This window comes from Haliotis rufescens, unplaced genomic scaffold (assembly GCF_023055435.1).
Source record: "Haliotis rufescens isolate VD_foot unplaced genomic scaffold, xgHalRufe1.0.p SCAF_56, whole genome shotgun sequence".
Taxonomy (NCBI): domain Eukaryota; kingdom Metazoa; phylum Mollusca; class Gastropoda; order Lepetellida; family Haliotidae; genus Haliotis; species Haliotis rufescens.
This window is the reverse complement of record NW_025964290.1, coordinates 1,503,696-1,522,139: the sequence shown is the minus strand read 5'-3', so window position 1 is coordinate 1,522,139 and position 18,444 is coordinate 1,503,696. Positions and strand designations below refer to the sequence as shown.

The window sequence follows — 18,444 nt, the reverse complement described above, 5'->3', positions numbered from 1 at the left end:
CTGGAGGACTGCTGTGTGGCGTCACATGACAGGAGTACTACTGTGTGGCGTCATATCACAGGAGTACTGCTGTGTGGCGTCACATGACAGGAGTACTACTGTATGGCGTCACATGACAGGAGTACTACTGTATGGCGTCACATGACAGGAATACTACTGTATGGCGTCACATGACAGGGGTACTGCTGTATGGCGTCACATGACAGGAGTACTACTGTGTGGCGTCATATGACAGGAGTACTGCTGTGTGGCGTCACATGACAGGAGTACTACTGTATGGCGTCACATGACAGGAGTACTGCTGTGTGGCGTCACATGACAGGGGTACTGCTGTATGGCGTCACATGACAGGAGTACTACTGTATGGCGTCACATGACAGGAGTACTGCTGTGTGGCGTCACATGACTGGAGGACTGCTGTGTGGCGTCACATGACAGGAGCGCTGCTGTTTGGCGTCACATGACTAGAGGACTGCTGTGTGGCGTCACATGACTGCAGGACTGCTGTATGGCGTCACATGACAGGAGTACTGCTGTATGGCGTCACATGACAGGAGTACTGCTGTGTGGCGTCACATGAATGGAGGACTGCTGTGTGGCGTCACATGACGGGAGCACTGCTGTGTGGCGTCACATGACTGGAGGACTGCTGTGTTGCGTCACATGACTGGAGGACTGCTGTGTGGCGTCACATGACAGGAGTACTACTGTGTGGCGTCACATGACAGGGGTACTGCTGTGTGGCGTCACATGACAGGAGTACTGCTGTGTGGCGTCACATGACAGGAGTACTACTGTTTAGCGTCACATGACTGGAAGACTGCTGTGTGGCGTCACATGACAGGAGTACTACTGTGTGGCGTCACATGACAGGAGTACTACTGTGTGGCGTCACATGACAGGAGTACTGCTGTGTGGCGTCACTTGACAGGGGTACTGCTGTATGCCGTCACATGACAGGGGTACTGCTGTATGGCGTCACATGACAGGAGTACTACTGTATGGCGTCACATGACAGGAATACTATTGTATGGCGTCACATGACAGGGGTACTGCTGTATGGCGTCACATGACAGGAGTACTACTGTGTGGCGTCATATGACAGGAGTACTGCTGTGTGGCGTCACATGACAGGAGTACTACTGTATGGCGTCACATGACAGGAGTACTGCTGTGTGGTGTCACATGACAGGGGTACTGCTGTATGGCGTCACATGACTGGAGGACTGCTGTGTGGCGTCACATGACAGGAGCGCTGCTGTTTGGCGTCACATGACTAGAGGACTGCTGTGTGGCGTCACATGACTGCAGGACTGCTGTGTGGCGTCACATGACAGGAGTACTGCTGTATGGCGTCACATGACAGGAGTACTGCTGTGTGGCGTCACATGACTGGAGGACTGCTGTGTGGCGTCACATGACAGGAGTACTACTGTGTGGCGTCATATCACAGGAGTACTGCTGTGTGGCGTCACATGACAGGAGTACTACTGTATGGCGTCACATGACAGGAGTACTACTGTATGGCGTCACATGACAGGAATACTACTGTATGGCGTCACATGACAGGGGTACTGCTGTATGGCGTCACATGACAGGAGTACTACTGTGTGGCGTCATATGACAGGAGTACTGCTGTGTGGCGTCACATGACAGGAGTACTACTGTATGGCGTCACATGACAGGAGTACTGCTGTGTGGCGTCACATGACAGGGGTACTGCTGTATGGCGTCACATGACAGGAGTACTACTGTATGGCGTCACATGACAGGAGTACTGCTGTGTGGCGTCACATGACTGGAGGACTGCTGTGTGGCGTCACATGACAGGAGCGCTGCTGTTTGGCGTCACATGACTAGAGGACTGCTGTGTGGCGTCACATGACTGCAGGACTGCTGTATGGCGTCACATGACAGGAGTACTGCTGTATGGCGTCACATGACAGGAGTACTGCTGTGTGGCGTCACATGAATGGAGGACTGCTGTGTGGCGTCACATGACAGGAGCACTGCTGTGTGGCGTCACATGACTGGAGGACTGCTGTGTTGCGTCACATGACTGGAGGACTGCTGTGTGGCGTCACATGACAGGAGTACTACTGTGTGGCGTCACATGACAGGGGTACTGCTGTGTGGCGTCACATGACAGGAGTACTGCTGTGTGGCGTCACATGACAGGAGTACTACTGTTTAGCGTCACATGACTGGAAGACTGCTGTGTGGCGTCACATGACAGGAGTACTACTGTGTGGCGTCACATGACAGGAGTACTACTGTGTGGCGTCACATGACAGGAGTACTGCTGTGTGGCGTCACTTGACAGGGGTACTGCTGTATGCCGTCACATGACAGGGGTACTGCTGTATGGCGTCACATGACAGGAGTACTACTGTATGGCGTCACATGACAGGAATACTACTGTATGGCGTCACATGACAGGGGTACTGCTGTATGGCGTCACATGACAGGAGTACTACTGTGTGGCGTCATATGACAGGAGTACTGCTGTGTGGCGTCACATGACAGGAGTACTACTGTATGGCGTCACATGACAGGAGTACTGCTGTGTGGCGTCACATGACAGGGGTACTGCTGTATGGCGTCACATGACAGGAGTACTACTGTATGGCGTCACATGACAGGAGTACTGCTGTGTGGCGTCACATGACTGGAGGACTGCTGTGTGGCGTCACATGACAGGAGCGCTGCTGTTTGGCGTCACATGACTAGAGGACTGCTGTGTGGCGTCACATGACTGCAGGACTGCTGTGTGGCGTCACATGACAGGAGTACTGCTGTATGGCGTCACATGACTGGAGGACTGCTGTGTGGCGTCACATGACGGGAGCACTGCTGTGTGGCGTCACATGACTGGAGGACTGCTGTGTTGCGTCACATGACTGGAGGACTGCTGTGTGGCGTCACATGACAGGAGTACTACTGTGTGGCGTCACATGACAGGAGTACTGCTGTGTGGCGTCACATGACAGGAGTACTGCTGTGTGGCGTCACATGACAGGAGTACTACTGTTTAGCGTCACATGACTGGAAGACTGCTGTGTGGCGTCACATGACAGGAGTACTACTGTGTGGCGTCACATGACAGGAGTACTACTGTGTGGCGTCACATGACAGGAGTACTGCTGTGTGGCGTCACTTGACAGGGGTACTGCTGTATGCCGTCACATGACAGGGGTACTGCTGTGTGGCGTCACATGACAGGAGTACTGCTGTGTGGCGTCACATGACAGGAGTACTTCTGTGTGGCGTCACATGACAGGAGTACTGCTGTGTGGCGTCACATTACAGGAGTACTGCTGTGTGGTGTCACATGACAGGAGTACTGCTGTGTGGCGTCACATGACAGGGGTACTACTGTGTGGCGTCACATGACAGGAGTACTTCTGTGTGGCGTCACATGACAGGAGTACTGCTGTGTGGCATCACATTACAGGAGTACTGCTGTGTGGCGTAACATGACAGGAGTACTGCTGTGCGGCGTCACATGACAGGAGTACTGCTGTGTGGCGTCACATGACAGGGGTACTGCTGTATGGCGTCACATGACAGGAGTACTGCTGTATGGCGTCACATGACAGGAGTACTGCTGTGTGGCGTCACATGACAGGAGTACTACTGTGTGGCGTCACATGACAGGGGTACTTCTGTGTGGCGTCACATGACAGGAGTACTTCTGTGTGGCGTCACATGACAGGAGTACTGCTGAGGGCGTCACATGATAGGAGTACTGCTGTGCGGCGTTACATGACAGGAGTACTGCTGTGTGGCGTCACATGACAGGGGTACTGCTGTATGCCGTCACATGACAGGAGTACTGCTGTGTGGCGTCACATGACAGGAGTACTGCTGTGTGGCGTCACATGACAGGAGTACTGCTGTGTGGCGTCACATGACAGGAGTAGTACTGTGTGGCGTCACATGACAGGAGTACTAATGTGTGGCGTCACATGACAGGAGTACTGCTGTGCGGCGTCACATGACAGGGGTACTGCTGTATGCCGTCACATGACAGGGGTACTGCTGTGTGGCGTCACATGACAGGAGTACTGCTGTGTGGCGTCACATGACAGGGGTACTGCTGTATGCCGTCATATGACAGGGGTACTGCTGTATGCCGTCACATGACAGGGGTACTGCTGTGTGGCGTCACATGACAGGAGTACTGCTGTGTGGCGTCACACGACAGGAGTAGTGCTGTGTGGCGTCACATGACAGGAGTACTGCTGTGTGGCGTCACATGACAGGAGTACTGCTGTGTGACGTCACATGACAGGCGTACTGCTGTGTGACGTCACATGACAGGAGTACTGCTGTGTGGCGTCACATGACAGGAGTACTACTGTGTGGCGTCACATGACAGGCGTACTGCTGTGTGGCGTCACATGACAGGGGTACTGCTGTATGCCGTCACATGACAGGGGTACTGCTGTGTGGCATCACATGACAGGAGTACTGCTGTGTGGCGTCACATGACAGGAGTACTGCTGTGTGGCGTCACATGACAGGAGTACTACTGTGTGGCGTCACATGACAGGAGTACTTCTGTGTGGCGCCGGCGTCACATTACAGGAGTACTGCTGTGTGGCGTCACATGACAGGAGTACTGCTGTGCGGCGTCGCATGACAGGAGTACTGCTGTGTGCCGTCACATGACAGGGGTACTGCTGTATGCCGTCACATGACAGGGGTACTGCTGTATGCCGTCACATGACAGGAGTACTGCTATATGGCGTCACATGACAGGAGTACTGCTGTGTGGCGTCACATGACAGGAGTACTGCTGTGTGGCGTCACACGACAGGAGTACTACTGTTTAGCGTCACATGACTGGAAGACTGCTGTGTGGCGTCACATGACAGGAGTACTACTGTGTGGCGTCACATGACAGGAGTACTACTGTGTGGCGTCACATGACAGGAGTACTGCTGTGTGGCGTCACATGACAGGAGTACTGCTGTGTGGCGTCACATGACAGGGGTACTGCTGTATGCCGTCACATGACAGGGGTACTGCTGTGTGGCATCACATGACAGGAGTACTGCTGTGTGGCGTCACATGACAGCAGTACTGCTGTGTGGCGTCACATGACAGGAGTACTACTGTGTAGCGTCACATGACAGGAGTACTGCTGTGTGGCGTCACATGACAGGAGTACTGCTGTGCGGCGTCACATGACAGGAGTACTGCTGTGTGGCGTCACATGACAGGGGTACTGCTGTATGCCGTCACATGACAGGGGTACTGCTGTATGCCGTCACATGACAGGGGTACTGCTATTTGGCGTCACATGACAGGAGTACTGCTGTGTGGCGTCACATGACAGGAGTACTGCTGTGTGGCGTCACATGACAGGAGCACTACTGTTTAGCGTCACATGACTGGAAGACTGCTGTGTGGCGTCACATGACAGGAGTACTACTGTGTGGCGTCACATGACAGGAGTACTACTGTGTGGCGTCACATGACAGGAGTACTGCTGTGTGGCGTCACATGACAGGGGTACTGCTGTATGCCGTCACATGACAGGGGTACTGCTGTGTGGCGTCACATGACAGGAGTACTACTGTGTGGCGTTACATGACAGGAGTACTGCTGTGTGGCGTCACATGACAGGATGACTGTGCGGCGTCACATGACAGGAGTACTGCTGTGTGGCGTCACACGACAGGAGTACTGCTGTGTGGCGTCACATGACAGGAGTACTGCTGTGCGGCGTCACATGACAGGAGTACTGCTGTGTGGCGTCACATGACAGGGGTACTGCTGTATGGCGTCACATGACAGGAGTACTACTGTATGGCGTCACATGACAGGAGTACTGCTGTGTAGCGTCACATGACAGGAGTACTACTGTGTGGCGTCACATGACAGGGGTACTTCTGTGTGGCGTCACATGACAGGAGTACTTCTGTGTGGCGTCACATGACAGGAGTACTGCTGAGGGCGTCACATGATAGGAGTACTGCTGTGCGGCGTTACATGACAGGAGTACTGCTGTGTGGCGTCACATGACAGGGGTACTGCTGTATGCCGTCACATGACAGGGGTACTGCTGTGTGGCGTCACATGACAGGAGTACTGCTGTGTGGCGTCACATGACAGGGGTACTGCTATATGGCGTCACATGACAGGAGTACTGCTGTGTGGCGTCACACGACAGGAGTACTACTGTTTAGCGTCACATGACTGGAGTACTACTGTTTAGCGTCACATGACTGGAAGACAACTGTGTGGCGTCACATGACAGGAGTACTACTGTGTGGCGTCATATGACAGGAGTACTGCTGTGTGGCGTCACATGACAGGAGTACTGCTGTGTGGCGTCACATGACAGGGGTACTACTGTATGCCGTCACATGACAGGGGTACTGCTGTGTGGCATCACATGACAGGAGTACTGCTGTGTGGCGTCACATGACAGCAGTACTGCTGTGTGGCGTCACATGACAGGAGTACTACTGTGTGGCGTCACATGACAGGAGTACTGCTGTGTGGCGTCACATGACAGGAGTACTGCTGTGCGGCGTCACATGACAGGAGTACTGCTGTGTGGCGTCACATGACAGGGGTACTGCTGTATGCCGTCACATGACAGGGGTACTGCTGTATGCCGTCACATGACAGGAGTACTGCTATATGGCGTCACATGACAGGAGTACTGCTGTGTGGCGTCACATGACAGGAGTACTGCTGTGTGGCGTCACATGACAGGAGCACTACTGTTTAGCGTCACATGACTTGAAGACTGCTGTGCGGCGTCACATGACAGGAGTACTACTGTGTGGCGTCACAGGACAGGAGTACTACTGTGTGGCGTCACATGACAGGAGTACTGCTGTGTGGCGTCACATGACAGGGGTACTGCTGTATGCCGTCACATGACAGGGGTACTGCTGTGTGGCGTCACATGACAGGAGTACTACTGTGTGGCGTTACATGACAGGAGTACTGCTGTGTGGCGTCACATGACAGGATGACTGTGCGGCGTCACATGACAGGAGTACTGCTGTGTGGCGTCACACGACAGGAGTACTGCTGTGTGGCGTCACATGACAGGAGTACTGCTGTGCGGCGTCACATGACAGGAGTACTACTGTGTGGCGTTACATGACAGGAGTACTGCTGTGTGGCGTCACATGACAGGATGACTGTGCGGCGTCACATGACAGGAGTACTGCTGTGTGGTGTCACACGACAGGAGTACTGCTGTGTGGCGTCACATGACAGGAGTACTGCTGTGCGGCGTCACATGACAGGAGTACTGCTGTGTGGCGTCACATGACAGGGGTACTGCTGTATGGCGTCACATGACAGGAGTACTACTGTATGGCGTCACATGACAGGAGTACTGCTGTGTGGCGTCACATGACAGGAGTACTACTGTGTGGCGTCACATGACAGGGGTACTTCTGTGTGGCGTCACATGACAGGAGTACTTCTGTGTGGCGTCACATGACAGGAGTACTGCTGAGGGCGTCACATGATAGGAGTACTGCTGTGCGGCGTTACATGACAGGAGTACTGCTGTGTGGCGTCACATGACAGGGGTACTGCTGTATGCCGTCACATGACAGGGGTACTGCTGTGTGGCGTCACATGACAGGAGTACTGCTGTGTGGCGTCACATGACAGGGGTACTGCTATATGGCGTCACATGACAGGAGTACTGCTGTGTGGCGTCACATGACAGGAGTACTGCTGTGTGGCGTCACACGACAGGAGTACTACTGTTTAGCGTCACATGACTGGAAGACTGCTGTGTGGCGTCACATGACAGGAGTACTACTGTGTGGCGTCACATGACAGGAGTACTACTGTGTGGCGTCACATGACAGGAGTACTGCTGTGTGGCGTCACATGACAGGAGTACTGCTGTGTGGCGTCACATGACAGGGGTACTACTGTATGCCGTCACATGACAGGGGTACTGCTGTGTGGCATCACATGACAGGGGTACTACTGTATGCCGTCACATGACAGGGGTACTGCTGTGTGGCATCACATGACAGGAGTACTGCTGTGTGGCGTCACATGACAGCAGTACTGCTGTGTGGCGTCACATGACAGGAGTACTACTGTGTGGCGTCACATGACAGGAGTACTGCTGTGTGGCGTCACATGACAGGAGTACTGCTGTGCGGCGTCACATGACAGGAGTACTGCTGTGTGGCGTCACATGACAGGGGTACTGCTGTATGCCGTCACATGACAGGGGTACTGCTGTATGCCGTCACATGACAGGGGTACTGCTATATGGCGTCACATGACAGGAGTACTGCTGTGTGGCGTCACATGACAGGAGTACTGCTGTGTGGCGTCACATGACAGGAGCACTACTGTTTAGCGTCACATGACTGGAAGACTGCTGTGTGGCGTCACATGACAGGGGTACTGCTGTATGCCGTCACATGACAGGGGTACTGCTGTGTGGCGTCACATGACAGGAGTACTTCTGTGTGGCGTTACATGACAGGAGTACTGCTGTGTGGCGTCACATGACAGGATGACTGTGCGGCGTCACATGACAGGAGTACTGCTGTGTGGCGTCACACGACAGGAGTACTGCTGTGTGGCGTCACATGACAGGAGTACTGCTGTGCGGCGTCACATGACAGGAGTACTGCTGTGTGGCGTCACATGACAGGGGTACTGCTGTATGGCGTCACATGACAGGAGTACTACTGTATGGCGTCACATGACAGGAGTACTGCTGTGTGACGTCACATGACAGGAGTACTACTGTGTGGCGTCACATGACAGGGGTACTTCTGTGTGGCGTCACACGACAGGAGTACTGCTGAGGGCGTCACATGATAGGAGTACTGCTGTGCGGCGTTACATGACAGGAGTACTGCTGTGTGGCGTCACATGACAGGGGTACTGCTGTATGCCGTCACATGACAGGGGTACTGCTGTATGGCGTCACATGACAGGAGTACTACTGTATGGCGTCACATGACAGGAGTACTGCTGTGTGACGTCACATGACAGGAGTACTACTGTGTGGCGTCACATGACAGGGGTACTTCTGTGTGGCGTCACACGACAGGAGTACTGCTGAGGGCGTCACATGATAGGAGTACTGCTGTGCGGCGTTACATGACAGGAGTACTGCTGTGTGGCGTCACATGACAGGGGTACTGCTGTATGCCGTCACATGACAGGGGTACTGCTGTGTGGCGTCACATCACAGGAGTACTGCTGTGTGGCGTCACATGACAGGAGTACTGCTGTGTGGCGTCACATGACAGGAGTACTACTGTTTAGCGTCACATGACTGGAAGACTGCTGTGTGGCGTGACATGACAGGAGTAGTACTGTGTGGCGTCACATGACAGGAGTACTAATGTGTGGCGTCACATGACAGGAGTACTGCTGTGCGGCGTCACATGACAGGGGTACTGCTGTATGCCGTCACATGACAGGGGTACTGCTGTGTGGCGTCACATGACAGGAGTACTGCTGTGTGGCGTCACATGACAGGGGTACTGCTGTATGCCGTCATATGACAGGGGTACTGCTGTATGCCGTCACATGACAGGGGTACTGCTGTGTGGCGTCACATGACAGGAGTACTGCTGTGTGGCGTCACACGACAGGAGTAGTGCTGTGTGGCGTCACATGACAGGAGTACTGCTGTGTGGCGTCACATGACAGGAGTACTGCTGTGTGACGTCACATGACAGGCGTACTGCTGTGTGACGTCACATGACAGGCGTACTGCTGTGTGGCGTCACATGACAGGAGTACTACTGTGTGGCGTCACATGACAGGCGTACTGCTGTGTGGCGTCACATGACAGGGGTACTGCTGTATGCCGTCACATGACAGGGGTACTGCTGTGTGGCATCACATGACAGGAGTACTGCTGTGTGGCGTCACACGACAGGAGTACTGCTGTGTGGCGTCACATGACAGGAGTACTACTGTGTGGCGTCACATGACAGGAGTACTTCTGTGTGGCGCCGGCGTCACATGACAGGAGTACTGCTGTGTGGCGTCACATGACAGGAGTACTGCTGTGCGGCGTCACATGACAGGAGTACTGCTGTGGGGCGTCACATGACAGGGGTACTGCTGTATGCCGTCACATGACAGGGGTACTGCTGTATGCCGTCACATGACAGGGGTACTGCTATATGGCGTCATATGACAGGAGTACTGCTGTGTGGCGTCACATGACAGGAGTACTGCTGTGTGGCGTCACACGACAGGAGTACTACTGTTTAGCGTCACATGACTGGAAGACTGCTGTGTGGCGTCACATGACAGGAGTACTACTGTGTGGCGTCACATGACAGGAGTACTACTGTGTGACGTCACATGACAGGAGTACTTCTGTGTGGCGTCACATGACAGCAGTACTGCTGTGTGGCGTCACATGACAGGAGTACTACTGTGTGGCGTCACATGACAGGAGTACTGCTGTTTGGCGTCACATTACAGGAGTACTGCTGTGCGGCGTCACATGACAGGAGTACTGCTGTGTGGCGTCACATGACAGGAGTACTGCTGTGCGGCGTCACATGACAGGAGTACTGCTGTGTGGCGTCACATGACAGGGGTACTGCTGTATGCCGTCACATGACAGGGGTACTGCTGTATGCCGTCACATGACAGGAGTACTGGTGTGTGGCGTCACATGACAGGAGTACTGCTGTGTGGCGTCACATGACAGGAATACTGCTGTGTGGCGTCACATGACAGGATGACTGTGCGGCGTCACATGACAGGAGTACTGCTGTGTGGCGTCACATGACAGGAGTACTGCTGTGTGGCGTCACATTACAGGAGTACTGCTGTGTGGCGTCACATGACAGGAGTACTGCTGTGTGGCGTCACATGACAGGAGTACTGCTGTGCGGCGTCACATGACAGGAGTACTGCTGTGTGGCGTCACATGACAGGGGTACTGCTGTATGCCGTCACATGACAGGGGTACTGCTGTATGCCGTCACATGACAGGAGTGCTGGTGTGTGGCGTCACATGACAGGAGTACTGCTGTGTGGCGTTACATGACAGGAGTACTGCTGTGTGGCGTCACATGACAGGAGTACTGCTGTGTGGCGTCACATGACAGGAGGAGTGCTGTGTGACGTCACATTACAGGCGTACTGCTGTGTGGCGTCACATGACAGGAGTACTGCTGTGTAGCGTCACATGACAGGAGGAGTGCTGTGTGACGTCACATGACAGGAGTACTGCTGTGTGGCGTCACATGACAGGAGTACTGCTGTGCGGCATCACATGACAGGAGTACTGCTGTGTGGCGTCACATGACAGGAGTACTACTGTTTAGCGTCACATGACTGGAAGACTGCTGTGTGGCGTCACATGACAGAAGTACTGCTGTGTGGCGTCACATGACAGGAGTACTACTGTGTGGCGTCACATGACAGGAGTACTGCTGTGTGGCGTCACATGACAGGGGTACTGCTGTATGCCGTCACATGACAGGAGTACTGCTGTGTGGCGTCACATGACAGGAGTACTACTGTGTGGCGTCACATGACAGGAGTACTGCTGTGTGGCGTCACATGACAGGAGTACTACTGTGTGGCGTCACATGACAGGAGTACTTCTGTGTGGCGTCACATGACAGGAGTACTGCTGTGTGGCGTCACATTACAGGAGTACTGCTGTGTGGCGTCACATGACAGGAGTACTGCTGTGTGGCGTCACATGACAGGAGTACTTCTGTGCGGCGTCACATGACAGGAGTACTGCTGTGTGGCGTCACATGACAGGGGTACTGCTGTATGCCGTCACATGACAAGGGTACTGCTGTATGCCGTCACATGACAGGAGTACTGGTGTGTGGCGTCACATGACAGGAGTACTGCTGTGTTGCGTTACATGACAGGAGTACTGCTGTGTGGCGTCACATGACAGGATGACTGTGCGGCGTTACATGAGAGGAGTACTACTGTGTGGCGTCACATGACAGGAGTACTACTGTGTGGCGTCACATGACAGGAGTACTGCTGTGTGGCGTCACATCACAGGGGTACTGCTGTATGCCGTCACATGACAGGGGTACTGCTGTGTGGCGTCACATGACAGGAGTACTACTGTGTGGCGTCACATGACAGGAGTACTGCTGTGTGGCGTCACATGACAGGAGTACTACTGTATGCCGTCACATGACAGGGGTACTGCTGTATGCCGTCACATGACAGAAGTACTGCTGTGTGGCGTCACATGACAGGAGTACTGCTGTGTGGCGTCACATGACAGGAGTACTGCTGTGTGGCGTCACATGACAGGATGACTGTGCGGCGTCACATGACAGGAGTACTGCTGTGTGGCGTCACACGACAGGAGTACTGCTGTGTGGCGTCACATGACAGGAGGAGTGCTGTGTGACGTCACATGACAGGCGTACTGCTGTGTGGCGTCACATGACAGGAGTACTACTGTGTGGCGTCACATGACGGGAGGAGTGCTGTGTGACGTCACATGACAGGAGTACTGCTGTGTGGCGTCACATGACAGGAGTACTACTGTGTGGCGTCACATGACAGGAGTACTTCTGTGTGGCGTCACATGACAGGAGTACTGCTGTGTGGCGTCACATTACAGGAGTACTACTGTGTGGCGTCACATGACAGGAGTACTGCTGTGTGGCGTCACATGACAGGGGTACTGCTGTATGCCGTAACATGACAGGGGTACTGCTGTATGCCGTCACATGACAGGAGTACTGCTGTGTGGCGTCACATGACAGGAGTACTGCTGTGTGGCGTCACATGACAGGAGTACTGCTGTGTGGCGTCACATGACAGGAGTACTACTGTGTGGCGTCACATGACAGGAGGAGTGCCGTGTGACGTCACATGACAGGAGTACTGCTGTGTGGCGTCACATGACAGGAGTACTGCTGTGTGACGTCACATGACAGGAGTACTGCTGTGTGGCGTCACATGACAGGAGGACTGCTAGTCCAATAAACGTACACAACGAGGTAGAAGTCTTATATCTCCATCTTATATTTGCAATTACTATTACACCCTCTGGGAGGACTTTTGATATTCGACATTTTTCTGAAATATTCCATTTATATAATTAAGGGCAGACCCACTGCCGCGCAACCGCAATTCACCACAACGTTCAGAATTTATCAAAATATAATTATAAAAAACTTAATTCGGCATCCAGATGTTCAGTGACGCCTGTTTGCTGGCGGTGTAGGTCGTGATTTAACCTGACGATCAAGGTGGCCTCAGAAGAGAGGGAGTTGAGTTGTCAGCTTGGGTTCGTAGCGTGAGGACGTGTTTTTCGAGAGCTCTGATTGCCCTGATAGCTAACCGAGAAATTGAGACACGAACAAGATTGACATGCACAAACTGTAAGTCTACATTCAGACATTGTAGAAATATATGCGAAAATTTTATTATTGATGTGCAGTGATGGAGGCGCATTTCACCCCAAATCATTCACAACATCAGAATGCCAACACGGATTTTCAGCCAGGCCATGTTGTCCAGCCACAGGCCAGTGTTGACAACGCAGAGTGGATTAAAACCTTATTTGATCAAATGAGGCACTTGACTACCATGGTTCATTCCATAAACCAGAGGATGCAGTGTGTTGATAGCATTGACAGTAAATTAACTATGATTGACAATAAGCTGACATCTCTCGACATTACAATGATAGAGACAACACTTCGCGTTGATAAGCTTGAAGCCTGTGTGAGAGAGACTGCATCAGAAAACAAAAAGCTGAAACAACAGGTACGGGAGCTTACAGAACAGAGTACCGATGATCGGGACAGGTTGTCGAGAGATGTAGAAGACGTGTTTTATGACATAGACTCCATATACCAGGAACAGCGAGACCTGAAAGAATCTGTCATTGACCTGAAAACACGCTCTATGAGAGATAATTTACTCTTTCACGGGATCCCGGAAATGCCTGGAGAAGAACCTAAAGAGGTAATTAAAGGTTTCTTAAAGAAAGAAATGAAGTGTGACACAGACATTCACCTCTTACGTGTACATAGGATTGGCCCTCACTTATCTAACAGACCACGTACTATAGTGGCAAAATTTGCAAATCCAGACGAACGGTGGGAAATCCTGACTAACACAAGACAGCTGAGAGAAACGCAATTCGGTGTTAGTGAACAATTTCCTCAAGAGATTGTGCAGAGACGAAGAGATCTACTCCCCATTTTCAAGGAAGCAAGGAGGCGTGGTTTGAAGTCTAACCTCACAGTAGACAGACTGTATATAGACGGGAGACGTGTATACCCAGGAGACGACCCGTTTATAGATCTCACCCCACGAGACCCTCCCCCCAGCAGGAGATCATACGCGAGTGCCGTCGGTCGGTCAGACAACAGACAACCCAACAAGATGGCCAGGACTGAGGACACGGGAGAAAACAGGCCGCGGTAGGAGAATAACGGAGGTCAGCAAACCCGTGAGTCGCCTAACAGTGAAAACGTAACTTCCCACGAGAAACTTAAGATACTGTCTCTTAATGTGTGTGGGATTAGGACAAAGCTGCTGAACCCCGATTTTGTGAACGATGTGTCCAGATACGATATACTGTGTCTGACTGAAACTAAAACGTGTGATTTAGATGCTGTGAAAATCCCAGGATTCTCAGTTCATATGAATAACAGAACTAACGCACTGAACACACGTGTATCTGGCGGGATCATTGTAGCCATCAAAGAGACACTATTTGACAAGGTCAGCGTCATCGAAAAGATGCATGATATTGTTTTATGGTGTAAGATACCAGGTGATTTCCTGCATGTTAACGATGACCTTATCCTAGGAACTGTGTATATACCACCAGAGCAAAGTAGATTTCATTCACCGGAAATATTTACAACACTAGAAAATGATATCATTCGTATGTCAAACTGCTCACAGTACATGTGTATTGTTGGTGATATGAATTGTCGTACTAAAAATCTTCCGGATTTTATCATTTTGGACGAATATTTATGTGACAATGATATTATTGACGAGGAATTATTGTTTTCAAATGTACAACTTCTAGTTGACACCGGTGTAAAGTTAGATAGAATATCAATGGATACTGAAACAAACTGTAACGGGTATAAACTCCTGGATTTATGTAAAAATAACGGGCTGTATATTGTGAATGGAAGATTAGGCAAAGACAAGGGTATTGGTAAACTGACATGCAGAAATGCCAGTGTTGTCGATTATTGTATTGCATCAGCAGAAACATTCCCATTATTAATAGATTTTGAGGTACAGGAGTTTGACCCGATCTCGTCCGATGTACACTGTGGCTTATCGTTAACGTTAGATTGTACAGCACAACAACTATCTCCAGTTATAGATGTACAAGGATGTACACTGTGGCTTATCGTTAACGTTAGATTGTACAGCACAACAACTGTCTCCAGCTATAGATGTACAAGGATGTACACTGTGGCTTATCGTTAACGTTAGATTGTACAGCACAACAACTATCTCCAGTTATAGATGTACAAGGATGTACACTGTGGCTTATCGTTAACGTTAGATTGTACAGCACAACAACTGTCTCCAGCTATAGATGTACAAGGATGTACACTGTGGCTTATCGTTAACGTTAGATTGTACAGCACAACAACTATCTCCAGCTATAGATGTACAAGGATGTACACTGTGGCTTATCGTTAACGTTAGATTGTACAGCACAACAACTGTCTCCAGCTATAGATGTACAAGGATGTACACTGTGGCTTATCGTTAACGTTAGATTGTACAGCACAACAACTATCTCCAGTTATAGATGTACAAGGATGTACACTGTGGCTTATCGTTAACGTTAGATTGTACAGCACAACAACTGTCTCCAGCTATAGATGTACAAGGATGTACACTGTGGCTTATCGTTAACGTTAGATTGTACAGCACAACAACTATCTCCAGTTATAGATGTACAAGGATGTACACTGTGGCTTATCGTTAACGTTAGATTGTACAGCACAACAACTGTCTCCAGCTATAGATGTACAAGGATGTACACTGTGGCTTATCGTTAACGTTAGATTGTACAGCACAACAACTATCTCCAGCTATAGATGTACAAGGATGTACACTGTGGCTTATCGTTAACGTTAGATTGTACAGCACAACAACTGTCTCCAGCTATAGATGTACAAGGATGTACACTGTGGCTTATCGTTAACGTTAGATTGTACAGCACAACAACTATCTCCAGTTATAGATGTACAAGGATGTACACTGTGGCTTATCGTTAACGTTAGATTGTACAGCACAACAACTGTCTCCAGCTATAGATGTACAAGGATGTACACTGTGGCTTATCGTTAACGTTAGATTGTACAGCACAACAACTATCTCCAGCTATAGATGTACAAGGATGTACACTGTGGCTTATCGTTAACGTTAGATTGTACAGCACAACAACTGTCTCCAGCTATAGATGTACAAGGATGTACACTGTGGCTTATCGTTAACGTTAGATTGTACAGCACAACAACTGTCTCCAGCTATAGATGTACAAGGATGTACACTGTGGCTTATCGTTAACGTTAGATTGTACATCACAACAACTATCTCCAGCTATAGATGATGACAAGGATGTACATGTACATAAAGTTGTAAAAAGATGGGTTCCTGATAAAAGTGAAACATTTTTATGTAATATCGATAAGGTTGCCATTACCCATCAGTGTACAGAATTAGATGCATGTAAAGACCAAATAGAGCGAAATGACATTAACCAAATTGTAAATAAACTCTCTCAGACGCTGGTTACTGCGGCTGAAACTACTCTAGGTACTGTAAGAAATTCTAGACATTCTGTACATAAGCACAAGCATAAACCCTGGTTTGATGAAAAATGTAAATCATCACGTAGATTTTACCACAAGCGTAAACGTATATATGGAAGGACTGAGGACAGTAATAGCAAAGCTATGTACATTTCAGCTAGTAGAGCTTATAGTAAAACCCTTAAGAAGGCATTTAAGACATATCAAAACAAATGTGTCCAACAACTGAGGGAATGTAAGGATAGTAACCCTAAGAATTTTTGGGAAATTTTAAAATCATTTGAACCAAAGAAAACAGCAGAAAAAATCGGTATTGACAATTTTTTTGAATTTTTTAAAGATCTTAATCAAAGTTCTGATGATAATGACGATGTTTTTGCCAATAACACAAATTACGATAATCATGATGATATCTTAGATTGTAGGATTACAGAAGAAGAAATTATGTCAGCTGTCCGTGCATTGAAGAACAATAAGGCTTGTGGGTTGGATGGTATTTACAATGAGTACATTAAAAGCTCTATTCATGTTATGATGCCGGTTTACGTAAGGCTTTTTAACCTCGTTTTTGACACTGGAGTTTTACCTGAAGCTTGGCTTGTTGGCAAAATAAAACCAATCTACAAAAACAAAGGAAACCAAGCTGACCCAGACAATTACAGAGGTATTTCTATCCTAAGCTGTTTAGGTAAATTGTTCACTACACTATTGAATAATCGTTTACAAGCTTACTCAGTTCAGACTAATCTGATAAGCGAAGCGCAAGCAGGATTTAGAAAAAAATACTCCACAATTGACAATATGTTTATTCTTAAAGCTCTCATTGATATCTATAGAAACCTTAATAAGAAGTTGTATTGTGTTTTCGTCGATTTTAGCAAAGCTTTCGATACAGTATGGAGCTGTGGTCTGTGGACAAAAATGATAAAGTCTAATATCAAAGGAAAATGTTTTAATGTCATATATAATATGTATCAAAATATCAAATCTTGTGTTACACATAATAACAAGGTGTCAGGTTTCTTCCCATGTCAAATTGGTGTAAGACAAGGTGAAAATTTGTCACCTTTCCTGTTTGCTTTATACCTTAATGACCTTGAACAATTTTTATCTGAAAATGACTTTGTAGGACTGCATAATGTAAATAACCTTTTAATAGATTCACTTGAACTGTACATAAAACTTTTTCTCATTTTGTATGCCGACGATACTGTTTTAATGGCCGAAAGCCCAGAAGATTTAAGAAAGTGTCTCACTATATTTGAAGAATATTGTACTATCTGGAAACTTAAAGTCAATGTTGACAAAACGAAAGTTGTTATTTTTGCCAAGCGCTCCACAAATAGAGTCTTCAAGTTTATGTTAAATGGCTCGTTTCTTCATGTTGTTAAAGAATATGTTTACCTTGGTATTTTATTTACAAACACTGGTAGATTCTGTAAGGCACTAAAGAGACTGACAGATCAGGCATCTAGAGCAATGTACGCTGTATTTCGTAAAATTAGAATATTAGAAATTCCTATTGACTGTCAACTGAAATTATTTGATCAACTTGTTCAGCCAGTATTGTTATATGGATCTGAGGTGTGGGGTTTTGAAAATGCTGTTGTCATTGAACGTGTACATCTTAAATTTTGTAAATATATTC

General features: G+C 49.4%; 1 protein-coding gene across 1 annotated transcript; it reads left to right on the top strand.

The window, feature by feature from the left end:
* The first annotated feature begins 13,480 nt into the window (after positions 1 to 13,480).
* LOC125374400 lies at positions 13,481 to 14,510 on the top strand. The gene has a single exon (XM_048385267.1). The coding sequence runs from the start codon at positions 13,561 to 13,563 to the stop codon at positions 14,422 to 14,424; it is 864 nt and encodes a 287-aa protein (XP_048241224.1). The 5' UTR covers positions 13,481 to 13,560; the 3' UTR covers positions 14,425 to 14,510.
* Positions 14,511 to 18,444: the final 3,934 nt, after the last annotated feature.

What these genes read in the sequence shown, in the direction of transcription:
- LOC125374400 (XM_048385267.1), top strand. Translation starts at nt 13,561, where the DNA reads ATGAGGCACTTGACTACCATGGTTCATTCCATAAACCAGAGGATGCAG.